Raw genomic sequence first — 17,346 nt, forward strand, 5'->3', positions numbered from 1 at the left:
AAGACAGACATACACCAGCCTTTACTTTTGTTATTTACCATCAAAGAATGAAAACTTGTTACACCTACAGGACTTTATCATACTTTATCAATGATTCTGTTGTTTTAAAACTGTTTCTCAAAAGGTTAACATTTATGTTGTTTTTTTCAACTTCTACTTTGCTGACTTTCCAAAAGAAGTCATTAACAAATAACTGAAGGTATTAGTGTCACTGTTGTTAAGGGACAAGTATGCCTACAATTTCAAGCAAGTCAGTCAGTAAAGCATTTGCACTGGAAATGTTTTTTAACAGCACAAGCTACAAAACTTCATAAGAGTAGTTCAACCCTTCTCCCTCCAAAAAAGCATAAATGACACAAAACAAATGGGTTAAATAAATACTGAACACTTCAAAAGAGACAGTCGACTTAAACCTGGTAAAACAATATCATCACAGAAGTTGTACAAAGTCGCAACTTCACATCTGGTTTTCAACGTCTGTAGTTTCTAGGCATGAAAATCAGAAGAGTAATACTGTCTTTTTCAAGCCGCTGGCACTCCAGAAAAATCATATAAAACAGTTAACAAAATGCTCAAGTGATAACCCTACAAGCATAAGCAGAAATACACATGCATGGACATGCAAATTGTTGTGCAGCATAAGCCCCCCCAACACACACACACACACACACACACACACACACACACACACACACACACACACACACACACACACACGTATGCAAACATACCCATATACTCACAGTGATTCACACATGCACTAATGTAGAAAACATTTACTTGGCAAAGACTTTTCTGTGTTTACTAATTGCATGTTTTTGATATTTCACTATGACAGTTTGTTTACTGATTATAAGGGGCAGGACCATTTATAAAGTGTCCAAAACACTGTAGTAAAATCCACTCCCTAGTGTAGCATTAAATGTTAGCATCTCACTCAATTAATGTAACATATTATTTATTTATCAAAAAACTATGCAGGTGTGGAAATCATTATATAGTTCATTAGCAGATCTGTTTCATACTACGCTGTGTCTGACAAACAGAAAAGATTGTGTAGAATATCATTACAAAGTTAAGGCTGCAACTATGAATTAACCAGAAATTCTGCAAAACTTGAAATATTTAACAAGTAATAAAATTAGTTTTACAAAGTTAGACTGTGCTAAAAAAGTGTTAACAAAATAAGTACCTTTTGAATATCCTGCTTGTTTTCACAGTCACTAAGTGTACCTATGAAGCAGTAAATGCTGAAAAGTGTTTCAGTCCTTTTATTGAGGAGAAAGCATCAACCAGCAATATAAGAACATTAAAATGTGAGTTACATCATTAAAAAATACATACAGAAATTCCATTCTGTGGAAGTTGCTTACCATAAAAATCCGACATAGCCCAGAGAGGTCCAGTGTGAGGAAAAATATATCACAGTGTTCTTATGCTTACTGTTAGCAGGCGGTGTTGCTTTTAGGTTGACATGTGGGAATCTCTTAAATGACAAAAGCATCTATTTGAGTAATATTTGCCTTGCTGAAACTACTTAATATGTTTGTACAAATTAACCATTAAAAATGCTTTACACTTTTGGTTCATAAGTCTCTACCAAGAGTAAGGTGAGGCACAATTTCTGTTTAGTTTCACCACATTCTGGACTTTTTTTCTATTTTCTATATTTAAAAAATCCTCAGCACTGGTCCTTCATATGCGCTAGAAGTTATGACGTGTCATTTTTCTTTAAAATCAAGTGAAATTCTGAGGATATAAATGTTGTCCTTAAAAGATTCAAAACTAGAACCACATGTCCCCCAGCTTTCACATGCTTCCTTCATTCCATAACTAACACGACACTAGAATAAAACAGTGGTCTGCAACATCAAAAGAAATGCTGAAAGGGACGAAAAGATAGGAGATTCCTTCTGGAACTTTCTTCTTCAATTTGCTACTTTATGTGTCAATAAAAAACATGCAGCTGCAAAAGAAAAGTACAAAGTTCTAGCATATAAAATGCAAATACCACATAAGGTCCCTGATTATATTACTTGTGCTGTGGTCTTAGTTTGGTGCTGTAGTGCTAATTTCATAACCCTGTTGAATAGCTTTAAAAATGTGGTACAAATCAAAAAACTCTGTTTCTGTTATGGCAGCTTGGATCTTTTGCAGGCAAAACGCACCAAGGACACCTCTGCTTTTGGCAGTAATATCAGAAATGCACTTGTGTATCTGTGTAGAGCAGGACCTTCACATGGAGTCACCCATAGAATCAGAGTCATCAAGTGAGAGAGGCAAGTACAAGTCCTGTAGAAAAAAAACAAGAATTAACTTTCCTGTTAATACAATGTTCATTTGTCTTCTTCCAGGAAAGTAATTATTTTCAAACTTACAAATCACACACACAGATTGCAGTATTCTTAATAACATCCATATTTTTTTCACAGATTAGTAAAGGCTGTGTATAGGCAATACATATTTTGCTTGTACTGATGTAGACTAATAAAATACTGATTATTATTAAAAAAAAAGTAACCTAAAGTAAAATTATGTTTTACTATAGATTATTTTTTTATTTATTTTTACTTATCTAGCTTTAAGGAAATTGTAGCATTCCTCAGTACTCCGTGTAGACTTTTCATAGCATACTTCCTTCATATCTAAATATAATATTACTTTAGTTCATGTTCTGGTATCTGAATTCTCAATTTTTGCTTGCTTGTATGTTTATTTGTTGCTTTTTGCTCCTTAGCCAAATACTCATCCAATGCAATAACCATTTCTTTCAATTCTAAGACTCCCCTCCCTCCTTCTTGGTCGGAAAGGTCTCAATTGGTTATTCTTCCCTTTGTTTCTGTCTTATACAACCGTATAAAACTTTTTAAAATAATTCTCATTACCTCAACAGTGCAGGGTAATATGGAATTACTAGCCTAAGGTGCATTTCCCCTTAACTTTAAACCGACATCTAACATTTTGTTTTTCATCTGTACATTTCTATAACTGTTTCCATGTTATATATTTTTAAAAGCTGTTATTCTTGATCATTTTTATCTCCTCATCCCGATACTTCACTTTTTATATTCATTTGAATCAATCCTTAAAAAAACATTTAATTTATTTTTAAATGAGCATATTCTGAAAAAAGATACCTTGGTTTATTTTATATCACAGACCACTGGTTTAAATATTTTGGGTATCTACAAAATATGCATACCTGTTACTTGCAGAGCCATAAAATGTCTCCAATAATCAGTTATTTTTTTATGTTTGTTCCAGGGGAAATCTTAGAAATGTTATTTTTTTTTTCTCATGTTCCTTCTTCTATTTCAAATTGATGTACACTGCAGCATAAGCTTGGTTCCATTATTATGAAATCAAGACTTGCACCAAAGCTTCACTTGTACCTCTGTATGTTCCTTCTCTGGTGATGAATCACATTTTACATACAAAAAGAAAAACTCTGATATAACCTAGTAACCTCCTTCTCTTTATGAAGTTCTTCACATGTTGGTCAACAGATGACTCAAGACTCTCTGGTATAGAGGGATAGACTCCTGACTATGCCACAGACAAATTGTGATCAACTGGACGTCCTAGTGTTGGAGAGACAGGAGAAGAATGAGAGCCTGAACCTGATCACTTCTCTTATGAGGTCAATTGGAAGTATTTGGCAATCAGTCTGCAGACCACTACAAGCCTAGCCAGAAATCCATATTCAAAAGCTCTCTCCATCCTGAAGGAAAGCAACAATCCAATTACCTACATGTAAACAAAGGAAGCAAGGGTGCTACTTTGCTTGACATATAGTGGACGTTCATTCCAGAAGTGGGGAATACAATGGGATATGAATTTATATAGACAATTTGTTGTATTGATCTATTGATGAAAATTTAGTTCCTTTAACAAGGTATTTGAGGTACCATTTATTCTATGAAGAAATAAGAAGTCAAAGAGGTTTGGATCTTTCATGGCTTGAAAAGCTAAGCACATATCTTCACAGAGAAGTCTATAAGAGATTGAGTACAGAGAGACAGAGGACTGGCAGACTATAAGTAAGATGTTTGAGGCCACACTGATCATTTTAGTTATGAGTCTCTGAGGACTGTCTACCTATGTGATATACAAACACATGCCAAAATGTGCATTATACTCAATAATGGGTCTGATGAGAAATGAATTAAATGTTCTTTGGACCTATATGGGATGACTTTGGAAATTAGATGATTCATATTGAAAGTTTCTGAACTGCTGCAAAGACATTCTTGTCAAATAACAAGGAATTATCAACCAGAGTGCCTAGGTACCTTACAGCAGTACCTGACTGAAAGGATGTGTTGCCTATATGGTATGTGAAAACACTTTGTTTTCTAAAAATTAACCAGGTCACATTTTTTCACACTTAATTTGAGCCCATTGTCCTTGAATCAGTTCTTAACATGATATAATCCATTTTGAAGCAATTATGAGTCAGTGGAGTATGAAATAATCCTGAATATACAGTCATCTACAAAATGTAATTACCATAAATCAGGAGAGTTAACCTGAAGCTCTGAAAAACAGATGCCAAATAGGAGAGGCCCCAACAGTGACTCCTGTAGTACACCACTGGTAACTATTTTGCCTTCAGAATGGCACCTGAAATTTTAACCATATGGGTTCTGTCAGACAACCATTTAGTCATCCACTATACAACATAACAAATTATATTCTGATTTACAAGTCTGTCAATAATGTCTGGAGGGGGAATTGTGTCAAAGGCCTTGGTCAGGTCCAGATTTGCTGTATGTACTGTATAACCACGATCCAGTGTTTCTGTTACTTTTTCAAAGAATATAATGAGGTTAAAGAGGCAGGATATCTTTCCACAAAGCCAAATTGTTGGGGGACCATGATTAGATATTCTTAATATCAAAATTATTGAGGTCTGAGATAATACATTCCAAAGCTTCATATATGAGTCTAGTGAGACTAATGGGTCCGTAGTGACCAGAGTCTGTGGTTTTGCTAGCAATGTGTAATTTTCTTGCTTACGTTGTATTCTATATTGCATAGTTTTGAGTTTAGAATATGTTGCTATTGGTAAGCCATATAAAAAGAATGAGAAGTTCATTTTGAAGTTACTTTCTGTGTGGGAGGGGCTAGACCTTTGCATTTTCATATCATTAGCATATAGTATGATTGATAAGTTACATTTGACAGCTGGCATTTTATTGACTGAGATAGAGAAAAGCATTGAGGAATGGAGAGATCCTTGGCATACCTGTTTGATGATGGAAGCCTCACTGAATAGAAATGTTCCTGTTTTCACCTTGAATGCTCTACTGTTAAGGAGGTTTGGGAACAAATCAGAGGGTCTGGGATGAATTCCAATATCTCTTACGTAATTTAGAAGGAGGGGGTAGTTTAAATGGTTCAGGTTGGAGTGAGATTGATAAAATGCTCCAGAAAATGGCCTTTACCCATGTTTAAGTAAACTGCCATCAGTCAGTGTCCAAATGCCGTCATGGTGCTCCTTCCTGAGTGGAAGCCATGTTGTTTAACTGAGAGGTGGTTATAGAGCTATGAGAGGAGAGCTGAATTTATACAATCCTTAGCAGCATTTTGCCCAATGTAGGAAGGAAGGAGATAGGCCAGACATGGGAAGCCTTAGAAGATGTGGGTTGTTTAGGTAATGGTTTAGCTAGTGCAGTTTTTCATAACTTGGACATTGAGTTTGGGGTGAGGAAGAGGTTGCTTACATGAAGAAGAGCTAGAGTACCACATTCTCTGCAGTGGTACATGAGCCATGGGCACAGCATGGCAGATCCAATGGGATCATCTACTGAAATTTGTTGAGGGAGTAATTCATTCAATTAGCCACACTTTCTAGATCTAGTAAAGTCCGTTTTTCAGAGTTTGCTGAATTCTGGGCTGTTTGTAAGTTCCTGTGTTGCCCAGACCATTCTAAGATAGAGGGAAGCTTCTCTGTTCATCAGTGAGAGTAGTGAGCTTTGGAACAGCCTATTTGTCGCTGGAGGAGTGGTTTCAACCCAGAAACTGTAGTTTTATTAGCCGTTTTGGGCTATTTCTATCCCTTTCATCTTTCTGCTTAAAAAACCCATGTTTGAGCAGTTTTGCGCATCGCACAGTGCCACTTAGCTAGGATTAAACTATTCCCAGCGCCATAAAGTCTCCTCTTCAGTTTTTCCCTTAGAACTAGCCAGATTTTTACTTTTAGTATGTGAATCTGCTAATCCATGCTTAGCACTGGTTCAGATCAGTTGTAAGCACTAAATAGGCTACAAACTACTGAAGCACTCTCATTTCATAGGGGTAAACAGTTTTTGTACCCATCTTCCTCAAGTTACTTCAAGGAATACAGCTCTAGTACTTACTTCCCTCACTTATCTACAGAAAAATAGTGATTACCCAGGCATGTCCAAGGGACAGCTCCCATTGTTCTCTCCTATCTACTTGATGAATCTGGGCATTTTTAGGGGCAATGTAGCAATTGCCTTATGTACACTGACAACCCTCTCCTCCTACCACCCAACACTACAATCTGTGAGAGATGCCTTTATCTTGCCAAACTGGAGGCAAAGCTCTCTATTCCTAGTACTGAACTTCTCAGTCAAGAGGAAAAGGTAAACACTTGCACCATGCCACACTCACCACATAGTCCCACTATACTTACACCACCAAAACCCACACATAGATACACAAAAACATTCTTGGAGACTCTTAATATGAATCTGCCCAAGCAACAGAGACCTCCAAAGCAGAAATGCAAGCAACCTCCACCCCTCAAACACAATCTGAAAGACGCATAACACACAGACCCAGTGTGCTAGTCAACCACAGCCCATAAGGCAAAACAACATGCCTAACATGAGTTATAGGTGACTCTATAGTCAGGCACACTGATGTCCCACTCACCAGAATAAATAAGGAGGAGAAGGTTACTGTTAGCTGCCTGTCAGGTGCCAGGATCCGCCACATATATGTATCATTTATGCAGATTGCACAACCAGAAATTTAATCTATTTTAGTTTTTGTATAACATGCCAAAACTAATCATACTTTAAAAGAAAAGATACTATAGCATTTTAGAGACATTCAAAATAAGAAGTTGGAAAATGATTTAGCACACCATGTTATGGAAAAGGGGAATAGACAAAGCTTCAAATTTGTTGTCCTAGAAAATATACATGACAACATGAGGGGAGGGGACCTGAGAAATACTACAGAGCCTAATGAGCAAAAGTGGATAATGTTTTTCAAAGCAGATAAATCACCTGGTTTAAGCAGTAAAGTTTCTTTGAAACCATTTCTAAAAGCTCATGCACAAACACTGAAATGATGTGAATTTATTTTTGCATTTTTAATATGTTTTATTATATGTAAGCATATACTTTTAACTTCTTAATGAGTATATGATTAATCTTCTGTGATTGGACAGGTTTTAGCATTTAAATATGTTGTTGCATTGTATTATTGTAGTCTGAAGAAGCGGTCAGAAGAACCGCAAAAGCGCTTACTATTAAACATTTGTTACCATTGTGTTCATTTGGATTTTTTTCATTAGATTTTTACTTATTGCCTGCAGCTGTGAGTGCCTGGGATTTTTTTATCTGGACCAGACAACATCCCAGGCTGCATTCTACATGAACTTTAAAATGAACTGGCCCCCCCCACCTAAGCACCATGTTCAACCACAGCCTCACATCAGGTTTTGTACCCGCTGAATGGTGCAAGGGAACAATTATACCACTCCACAAAGAGGGTGCCACCATGGATCCCAGGAACTATCTCCCTATTAGCCTGATGAGCCTGGTCTGCAAAGCCATGGAATGTATCATCATGGAACTCATAAGCAAAGACATTGGTAACCTCCAGACTCTGGACCCCACCCAGTTCAGGTTTGTGAAGGGCAGATCATGCCTCCTGAACCTGATCAACTTCTTTGAAATGGGGCGTTGTACTCAAACCCATAGACAAGGGGTAAGGCAGCTCATGCAGCCTATCTTGACCTCGCCAAAGCTTTCACCACCATCCCCCATTCTAGAATCATAGATAAACTCACTAAACTGGGCATAAATCCATACATCACAAGATGGGTTGCCAATTGGCTCACTGACAACACCCACACCGTAAAAGTTGCAGACTTCAAATCTGACTTTAAACCTGTGACAAGTGGAGTACCACAGGGTTCTCTCCTGTTTCCTCTCCTGTTTGGTATCTACTTCTCTGAGGTATAGGCTAACACAGAAGGCCTCTGGCTGATGAAGTTCGCAGATGACTGCAAACTAGGTGCCATAGTCGAGTCCCTGAACGATGTGTACATACTACAGAAGGGCCTCACTGAGACTAATGCCTGGTGCCAGAGCCATGGCCTCAAGCTCAGTGCCAAAAAGTGCATTGTCATCCCCTTTGGTAGCAACTCGGTACCCGTGAACTACCACATAGGTGACAGTCCACTTAACGCCGAAGGTGTGATGAGACCTTGGGACTCAGGTGGACAGTAATCTCTCCTTTAATAATCACATCGCTACAGTAATCAGGAAATCCTTCTACATGGCACACCTCATCATGAAAGGGTTCTCATCCAGGAAAAAAGAGGTAATTATTCCCTTCTACTCAGCTCTCATTAGACCCATTATTGAGTACAACGCCCCTTTTGGAATGCACCTCACAAGACATCTGCAACAGCTAAAAAGGCCACGAAAATACCTCACAAAGAGGATTACAGGACTCAGACAGATGCTCTATGCTGACCCTCTAAAAACACTCGAGCTTTACTGCATAGCATACCACCTACTTCGAAGTGATCTCTGCCTGACATACAAAGCTATGTCAAACCCAGAGCTGCTAGACATGCTACACCTAAAGAAATCCAAATCCCACCAAGCTACATGCTCCAGGGACCTAAACCTTCTCACCACAATAAAGAGAATATGCTGGAGGGGTAGATTCCTGTCCCAGAGACTTCCTATACTCTGGAACAAGTTACCTATCTATGTCAAGCAGAGTTCCTCACTAGCATTCTTCAAGAAAAATCTTGATGAGTGGATGGGAAATAGGAAATTCACCCTGGGGATTAGTTCTGTGGCTCTGCTCGACAGAAGCACAGGAAAATAATCTTCTTGGGTGGAATAAGCCAGGGAAACTTGTTGGTTAGGCTTACACAGGCCCTTGGGCCAATAGCCTAGTACCTACCTACCATTTCAGATTAAATATATGCAAGTCTGTTTTTCGGTCATTCGGTCTCTTGTGTTTTGGGACTCACTCTTAACAGGTCTCAACATTTCATACAGTTACCATGCTTGGTGTATAATTCAGAGACATGCAAAGGGGTCACTAATCAGTTATTGCTCTGTGTATTTCTTGCATTTCTCTTTATCCCCAGTTATCTCCAAATCACTGCTGGAACATGGCATTGAAACAGTATAAGAGCTATGGAGCTAACCTTTCTGAATACATTCCTTGTCCTCTCACATTGTTCTAACATTTTGCAGTCTGCATGTAATGCTTAGACAGACATATATGATGTGCAGAGTTGTAAACCCGTCCTATACTTAAAAATGCTTGCAATAATTGACAGAACAGGAAGAAGTTAGAACAGATCTATCATTCTGCAAGTAATCAAATGTTTTGCATAACAGTACGGTCATGGTTTATTTAAATATTTTACAGGAATCCATGAGTCACCTAAACCAAACCATTTTCAGTGTCAGTTCTACCAGTTTCCTTCTGTCACTTGTTTCCTCAGAATGCTAGGACCTGATGTTTTTCTTAGTTTCTGAACCGTATGCTGAAGGAATTATTTTTGCCAGTGTATACTTTATGTATAATGCTGCTATGCTCAGCTCAGAAGGTTGAAAGCCTGTGCCACAAAGAAATAATCAAATATTTTCCAGTCAGGCAGTGAACAACAAAACAGAGTCACAAACTTTGGAAATTATAAATTTATTCCATGCAACAACAATGAGGCATTCTAGCCAAGAAACCCCAAATTGTGTTTACAGCACATTATATGCAAATATGTCTTAAATACAACACTCACTTCATTAGTATTGCATTTTTATCATATCTATACTACACGTCTGTTCGTGCTGGTTTGTATCATATGAACAATGTACTTGGTTGCTGTGCTTGAAACTTTATGATTGTCTGATGTTCACTTGTCACTGTAAAGAATTTTATTGGATTATACCATGCCCTGAATGTATTTACTGTATTTTGTTACATTTTGTTTTGTGGAGCGCTAGGACAGTCCAATGTACAGTAATGATGGCAATGCCTGCGTGAGACACAATGAACTGTAATGATGATGTGAATGTGCTTACGTGAGACACAATGAACTGTAATGATGATGGAATTGCATATGTGAGACACAATGAAATGTAATGATGATGTGAATCGCATACGTGAGACACAATGAACTATAATAATGATGTGAATCGCATATGTGAGACACAATGAACTGTATTGATGATGTGAATCGCATACGTGAGACACATTGAACTGTAATGATAATGTGAATCGCATATGTGAGACACAATGAACTGTAATGATGATGTGAATTGCATATGTGAGACACAATGAACTGTAATGATAATGTGAATCGCATATGTGAGGCACAATGAACTGTAATGATGATGCGAATCGCATATGTGAGACACAATGAACTGTAATGATGATGTGAATCGCATATGTGAGGCACAATGAACTGTAATGATGATGATGTGAATCGCATATGTGAGGCACAATGAACTGTAATGATGATGTGAATCGCATATGTGAGGCACAATGAACTGTAATGATGATGTGAATCGCATATGTGAGGCACAATGAACTGTAATGATGATGTGAATCGCATATGTGAGGCACAATGAACTGTAATGATGATGTGAAATGTGAGGCACAATGAACTGTAATGATGATGTGAATCGCATATGTGAGGCACAATGAACTGTAATGATGATGTGAATGCGTTTATGTGAGACACAATGAACTTTAATGATGATGTGATTGCACATATATATATGTCTTTGATCTTTATTTTTGTTGATATCAACTTAATTTTCTGAAGAGTATATAATAATGTGTGATATACACACTGATGTCTCTATGACATTGATTACTGATTACTTGAACAGCACTGCTGACCTTTTTTTTCTCTCCTGCTGGTTGCCATACAGGGTTGTAATCAGTGGCATTTAAATTTGTTGTCTACTTTTTTCACAACTATCTGTAATGGCCTCGAGAAAACATTTTTTTTTTACTTTCTATTAGTGCAAGAAGTATGGCATTATTTAAAGTTCTTTACAGTAATTAAAAAAGGATTAAACTATTTTCTCTATCTAGTTTCACACTGTTGCCGATAATTTCTATTATCAAAGCCTGTCAGCAGATAAAAGCAGTTAATTTATAATACATGTTGCATATGCAGTAAATCACTTTACCTATAAATATAGAGGTATATTTGATTATTCATCACTTATTAGCCTGAGTTATCTTTCTGCTGATCTGGTTCTCTTATTCTATCATCCATCTATCACTTGCATTATTTCTTTTATTTTTTTCCTGGTGTAGAGCCATTGCTGTATTATACTTAAGTGTATTCTGTAGAAAACGCAAAAGAGTCACAATTGTACTAGTGAAATATTCTCTACTGCTTTTCAGGTGTATTCTTATAACCTCCCACTGCCATTTTGTGTTACTAAGGAACTATTAAATCATGTATGGTTAAAGTAAAGAATGCAACAAAACACAACAGATTATAATTATGATAGTTTAGATAATCCCCTGGCCCCCAGCATTGAAAAAAGTTATTAGCCTCATTCAACTTACGACAATTAACAACTACCCTTGTTGTAAAACAGCTGCAATCCAAAAAATTAAAACAAACTTGTTTGTTTTTCTTGCACACAGTAATCTTTTAATTGCCATGCAAATTATCAAATTATATACCACATACATTTTAAATTTACAACTATTTCTAATTAAATAAAGCATAATGAAAAGTCTGAATGTTTATTCTCTGCTAAATTTTAATATGATGGAACAATCACACAGCAGACTGCAAACTAACCTACATTCCTTAATGAGTTGCCTATCATGTTTCACATTATGTCAATTAACAGAAAATTCTTAGATTGCACATGGTTAAAAATTTACATACAGATATATTCCAGACTGTTGTTTCCTTTCATTTTATTTCTGAAGCTTTTATCTCTACTAGCATTAAAATTTGCTAATTAAAGTATTGACTTTAGTCTTTTCAATGGAATAGTACAGTTGTGTACACTTACCATAAATGTAGATGTTTGAGTGTATTCACTGTTGCAGCCATTACATTTGGGCAATCTGCTGGCAGGTTGCTCTCAGTCGGCCTGAATAACAAAGTCTTGGGTCCTGCATCAGTTGCTGTCTCCCCTTCCATGACGTCAGGTCATCAGGGGTATAAAACATGCAGCCAACGCCATTTTAATCAGTTTTTCTTGCCCCCCCCCAAATGGGGAGCAAAAATATATATATATGTACTTTAGAACACAAAAAATTTACCTTCAACTAAAAGCAAATACACCACAAAGGCTTTTGAGCATAGTGAAGGAAAGAAGAAGTATAATAATAGAGAAGAAAGGGGGTAGGTGGGTGGGTAACCAGGACTGCAACAGTGAATACACTCAAACATCTACATTTATGGTAAGTATACACAACTGTACTATGTTCTTCGTGTTTCACTGTTGCAGTCATTACATTTGGATAGAATCCCAAAGCTATGAATGGGAGGATGGAATTAAACAGCATTAGGAGCAGCTATAAGGCCCTGCAGGACTGCAGTGGCAAAGTATGCCCTGGATTTAGAAAAGAGAAGGAAATAGTAATGCTTTGTGAACGTATGAACTGAGCTCCAAGTAGCAGCTTCTAGAATGTCTCTGGTAGGAACCCCTCTGAGAAAGGCTGCAGAAATAGAAGCGGCCCTGGTGGAATGCGATCTGATCCCCTTAGGCACAGGTTTACCATGGTGCAAGTAGCAGAAACGAATACAATGGCTTATCCATTTTGAAATAGTCTGCTTTGATATAGCCTTCCCCTCTGTTCCTGCAGCAAATGCCACCAGTAGTTGCTCAGACTTTCTTAGAGATTTTGTCCTGTTTAAGTAGAATCTTAGTTGTCTGTGTACATCCAATGAATGCATAATCCACTCCCCCTTGTTCTGAGGATTTGGGAAAAAATGTTGGCAGGTGAATGGTCTGATTAAGATCCACACTGGATACCACCTTAGGCATAAAAGAAGGATTGGTCCTGAGGGCCACCCTGTCTGGGTAAAAGATAATGAAAGACTCCACTGCCATGAGAGCCTGTAGTTCTGAAACCCTTCTAGCTGAAGTGACTGCCAAAAGAAAGGCTGTCTTCCAAGAAAGAAATGTTATATCCGCAGTAGCAGCTGGTTCAAAAGGAGGTAGGGTGAGTTTTTCCAGCACAAAATTGAGGTCCCATGCAGGAGTCAGTGCTCTCCTGGGAGGCCTTAAATTTTTGGCCCCTCTGAGGTACTGCTTTAGCAGGGGATGAGGAAAAGAAAGGAGGCTCTGTGTTGTAATGAGCTGAGATGGCAAAGGCATGGATTTTTATTGAAGAAAAAGGTAGGCCCTTGTGAAGCATCTCAGTTAAGTACTGCAAAATCTGAGGAATATCTGTCTTTGCTGTGTCTATTCCTTGTGCTTGGTTCCAAGCACAGAATCTCTTCCATTTATCAGCATAAGATTTTCTAGTACTAGGCCTTATAGCCTCCAAAATGACATCCATCACAGGTTTACTGAGAGATGTGATTGGTGAAATTAGTTGATTAGCCATGCTGCAAGATTCAGAGTTTGGAGGTGAGTGTGCAGAATTTGATAGTTCTGCTGAGACAATAGATGAGGTGTTCGAGGCAAGTACCACGGTGGAAGGTGTGACATGTTCCTTAGAATTGGGTACCAGTGTTGGCGAGGCCAGTCCAGAGCAATCAGAATCATTTTTGGTTTTTCCTGTCTGACTTTTAGTAAGACCTTGGAGAGTAGAGGCAGAGGGAGAAAGGCATAGACTGATAGGTTTTTCCAGCTGAAGGATAGAGCATCCACTTTCCATGCTTTTTTGTGATGAGTTCTTGTGCAGAATTTGTCCAACTGATAGTTTTGGGGAGAGGCAAATATATCTATGTCTAGGCTCCCCCATTTTTGTGTCAACATGCTGAAGATTTGTGGATCCAGTTTCTATTTGTGTGGGTCCAATAAGATTTCTGCTTAGGTTGTCTGCCAGAGTATTTTGCTTTCCTGGCAGGAACTGAGCTTGAAGATGTATTTGGTAAGTCACAGCTGTGTTCCACAAGGCCATGGCTAGTCTGCAAAGGGGGTAGGAGTGGGTACCCCCTGCTTGTTTATGAACCACATAACTGTAGTGTTGTCCGTCTTTATCAGTAGTTGTCCTGGATGAAGGAAGTCCTTGAAGGCTGTCAGAGCATTCTGTACAGCTAGCATTTCTTTCTGGTTGATATGTAGATGCATTTGATTTGGGCTTCATTTGCCCTGAATGCATCTCCCTGCCAAATGGGCTCCCCAAGCATAGTCTGATGCATCTGTAGTTAGGGTTTGGGTGGCAGTGGGTAGAATGAATGACAGTCCCTTGTTTTGGTGACATGCCTCTGCCCACCAAAGGAACTCCTGTTGCAGGCAGGGAATGAGAGGAATCATTGTTTCCAGGCTGTGATAATGTTGACTCCATAAGCTTTTTAGGTACCACTGAAGTTTCCTCATATGCAGTCGTGCATATGGAATTAGTAGAATGCAGGATGCCATAAACCCCAAAGCCTGCAGAATTTGTCTTGCAGATAGCTGGGTTTTTGTTGCCACTTGTTTGAAGTATGTTGTCAATTGAATTTGTTTGTCTGGCATGAGGTAAGCCATCTGGGCAGATGTATTCAAGCTTGCACCCAGGAATATAATCATTTGAGAGGGTACCAGTTGTGATTTCTTTTCACAGACCCTGGAAATTACCGCCCCATTAGCTTGACAAGCCTTATCTGCAAAGCCATGGAGAGGATCATAATGGAACTCATAAATAAAGACATAGGGAACTTGCAGACTTTGGATCCAACCCAGTTTGGCTTTGTCAAAGGCAGATCCTGCCTCTTAAACTTGGTTGACTTTTTCGAGACAGTCACCAAGGCCATTGATGAGGAAAAGGCAGTCCATACAGCCTACCTCGACCTGGCAAAGGCCTTGACACAATACCCCACTCAGGTATCATCGAAAAACTCATCAGCTTGAATGTAAACCCATACATCACAAGATGGGTTGCAAACTGGCTGCGACAGAACCCACAGGGTTAGAGTTGCTGGAGCCATGTCAGACTCAAAGCCTGTCACAAGTGGTGTCCCACAGGGCTCAGTCCTGGGTCCACTCTTGTTCGGCATCTACTTTTCTGAAGTACAAGCAAACACAGGAGGGTTATGGCTGACAAAGTTTGCAGATGACTGCAAACTGGGCGCCATAGTCGAAAACACATCTGACACAGATATCCTCCAGAAGGGCCTCACAGAATGGATAACTGGTGCCAGAGCCATGGCCTGAAGTTAAACGCCAAAAAATGCATAGTCATACCCTTCGGGAAAAACAAGGTTACCCTAGCTACCATATAGATGGCAATCCACTGAGCACAGAAAAGTCATCAGGGATCTGGGGACCCAAGTTGACAGTAGCCTTTCGTTTGACACTCATGTTGCTAAAGTAGTTAGGAAAACCTTCTATATCGCCCACCTGATCATGAAGGGATTCACATCTAGATCAAGGGAGGTCATCGTCCCCTGTACTCATCACTCATTAGACCTATGATTGAGTACAATGCCCGTTCGAATGTATCTGACCAGACACCTGATGCAGCTTGAAAGGCCCCAAAGTTCCTCACCAAAAGGATAAAGGGTCTCAAAATATGTCTTATGCTGCCCGACTGAAAGAACTCCAGCTCTATTCAGTCTCGTGCGCTTGCTCAGAGGTGACCTGTGCCTGACATATAAGGCCATGTCAAACCCAGATTTGATGAATATGCTTCACCTCAAAAATCTAGATCCCTCAGAACCACAAGGCGGGAGACTTAAACCTTGACACGGTTATAAATAGAACGTGCTGGAGGGACAGATTCATCACCCAGAGACTCCCTATGCTGTGGAACAAAATCCTGGTACATGTGAGGCAGAGCAGCCTTGTTCAAGAGGAATCTTGACCAATGGATGGGAGATCGCAGATATACCCCAGGGATTACTTCAGTGTCACTGCTTGACAGAGGCACAGAAAAATGATAGGCATAGTTTTTATTCAAACTAAAGGGGTGGCGAAAGCCACATAACTATGGGCTAGGCTTATAAATGCCCTTGGGCAGATAGCCTAGTATGAACCTATGAACCTATGAACCTATTTATGGCGAACCCTAGGCATGCTAGAAGCCTTTTTACAAATGCCAGATGCTGAAGAAGAGTGTCCTTGTCCTCTGCCTGAATGAGACAATTGTCCAGATATGAATAAATTTGAATGTTTCTTTGTCTGAAAAATGCAATTACTGGTGCCAGGCACTTTGTGAAGACCCTGAGTGCATTAGATAAACCAAAGGGCAGTGCAGAGAACTGGTAATGCAAATAGCCTGCTTTGAAGCAGAGGTATCTTCTGCAAGATTCCCTGATTGGGATATGCAGGTAAGCCTCTTTTAAGTCTAGAGTTACCAACCAGGCATTCTTGCCTAGCATAGGCTGCAGCTGTTGTAAAGTCAGCATTTTGAATTTTGGAATATCCAGGAAAGTATTTAGAATGGATAAGTCCAGAATTGGACACCATGATTTGTCTTTTCTGGGTACCAGGAAAAGTCTTGAATAAAACCCTTGTCCTTTTTCCTTTTCTGGAACTGGTTGAATAGCCCCCATATCCATGAGGGACATGACTTGTTTCTGGGCCTCTACCCACTGATTTGGTGGCAGATCTGGCCATCCGTTTGGAATTGGCAACATGTGGAAATGAAATCTGTACCCTTGGGATACTATATTTAAGACCCACTTGTCCTGGGTAATTAGATGCCAATTTTGAGCATGAAGTGCTAGTTTTCCCCCCAAAGGGGCTGCCAAAAGATAAGTGCTTGGAGATGGCAGAGGAAAGTCATTGAGACTGTTTACTGTAGGGTGGTGCTTTGCTACCTCCTGATTTGGAGGTGGAGGCACCCCATTGTTTTGACCTGTAAGATCCTTGTGACTGAAACCTAGAGCCTTTGGAGCATCTGGATTTGGCCTGAGTGGCTCTGTTGGACTCTGGAAAGGACCAATTCTTAGTAGGCCAGTGTCTACTGAACCTGGGT

At 39.2% G+C, this 17,346-nt stretch overlaps 1 protein-coding gene across 4 annotated transcripts in view; it reads right to left on the reverse strand.

Moving 5' to 3' along the window:
- Positions 1-1,256: 1,256 nt before the first annotated feature.
- The window catches only part of DCX (doublecortin), a 770,468-nt gene continuing 754,378 nt past the window's right edge, over positions 1,257-17,346 (reverse strand). For all 4 annotated transcript variants that reach the window (XM_044087890.1, XM_044087889.1, XM_044087888.1 and 1 more), the window contains one exon: positions 1,257-2,292. In XM_044087890.1, coding sequence (XP_043943825.1) covers positions 2,236-2,292 — 57 coding nt within the window. In that variant the 3' untranslated portion in view covers positions 1,257-2,235. The remainder of the gene's footprint in view (positions 2,293-17,346) is intronic.

The sequence above is a fragment of the Protopterus annectens genome, chromosome 11.part0, assembly GCF_019279795.1.
Source record: "Protopterus annectens isolate FY-2018-M chromosome 11.part0, PAN1.0, whole genome shotgun sequence".
Lineage (NCBI taxonomy): Eukaryota > Metazoa > Chordata > Ceratodontiformes > Protopteridae > Protopterus > Protopterus annectens.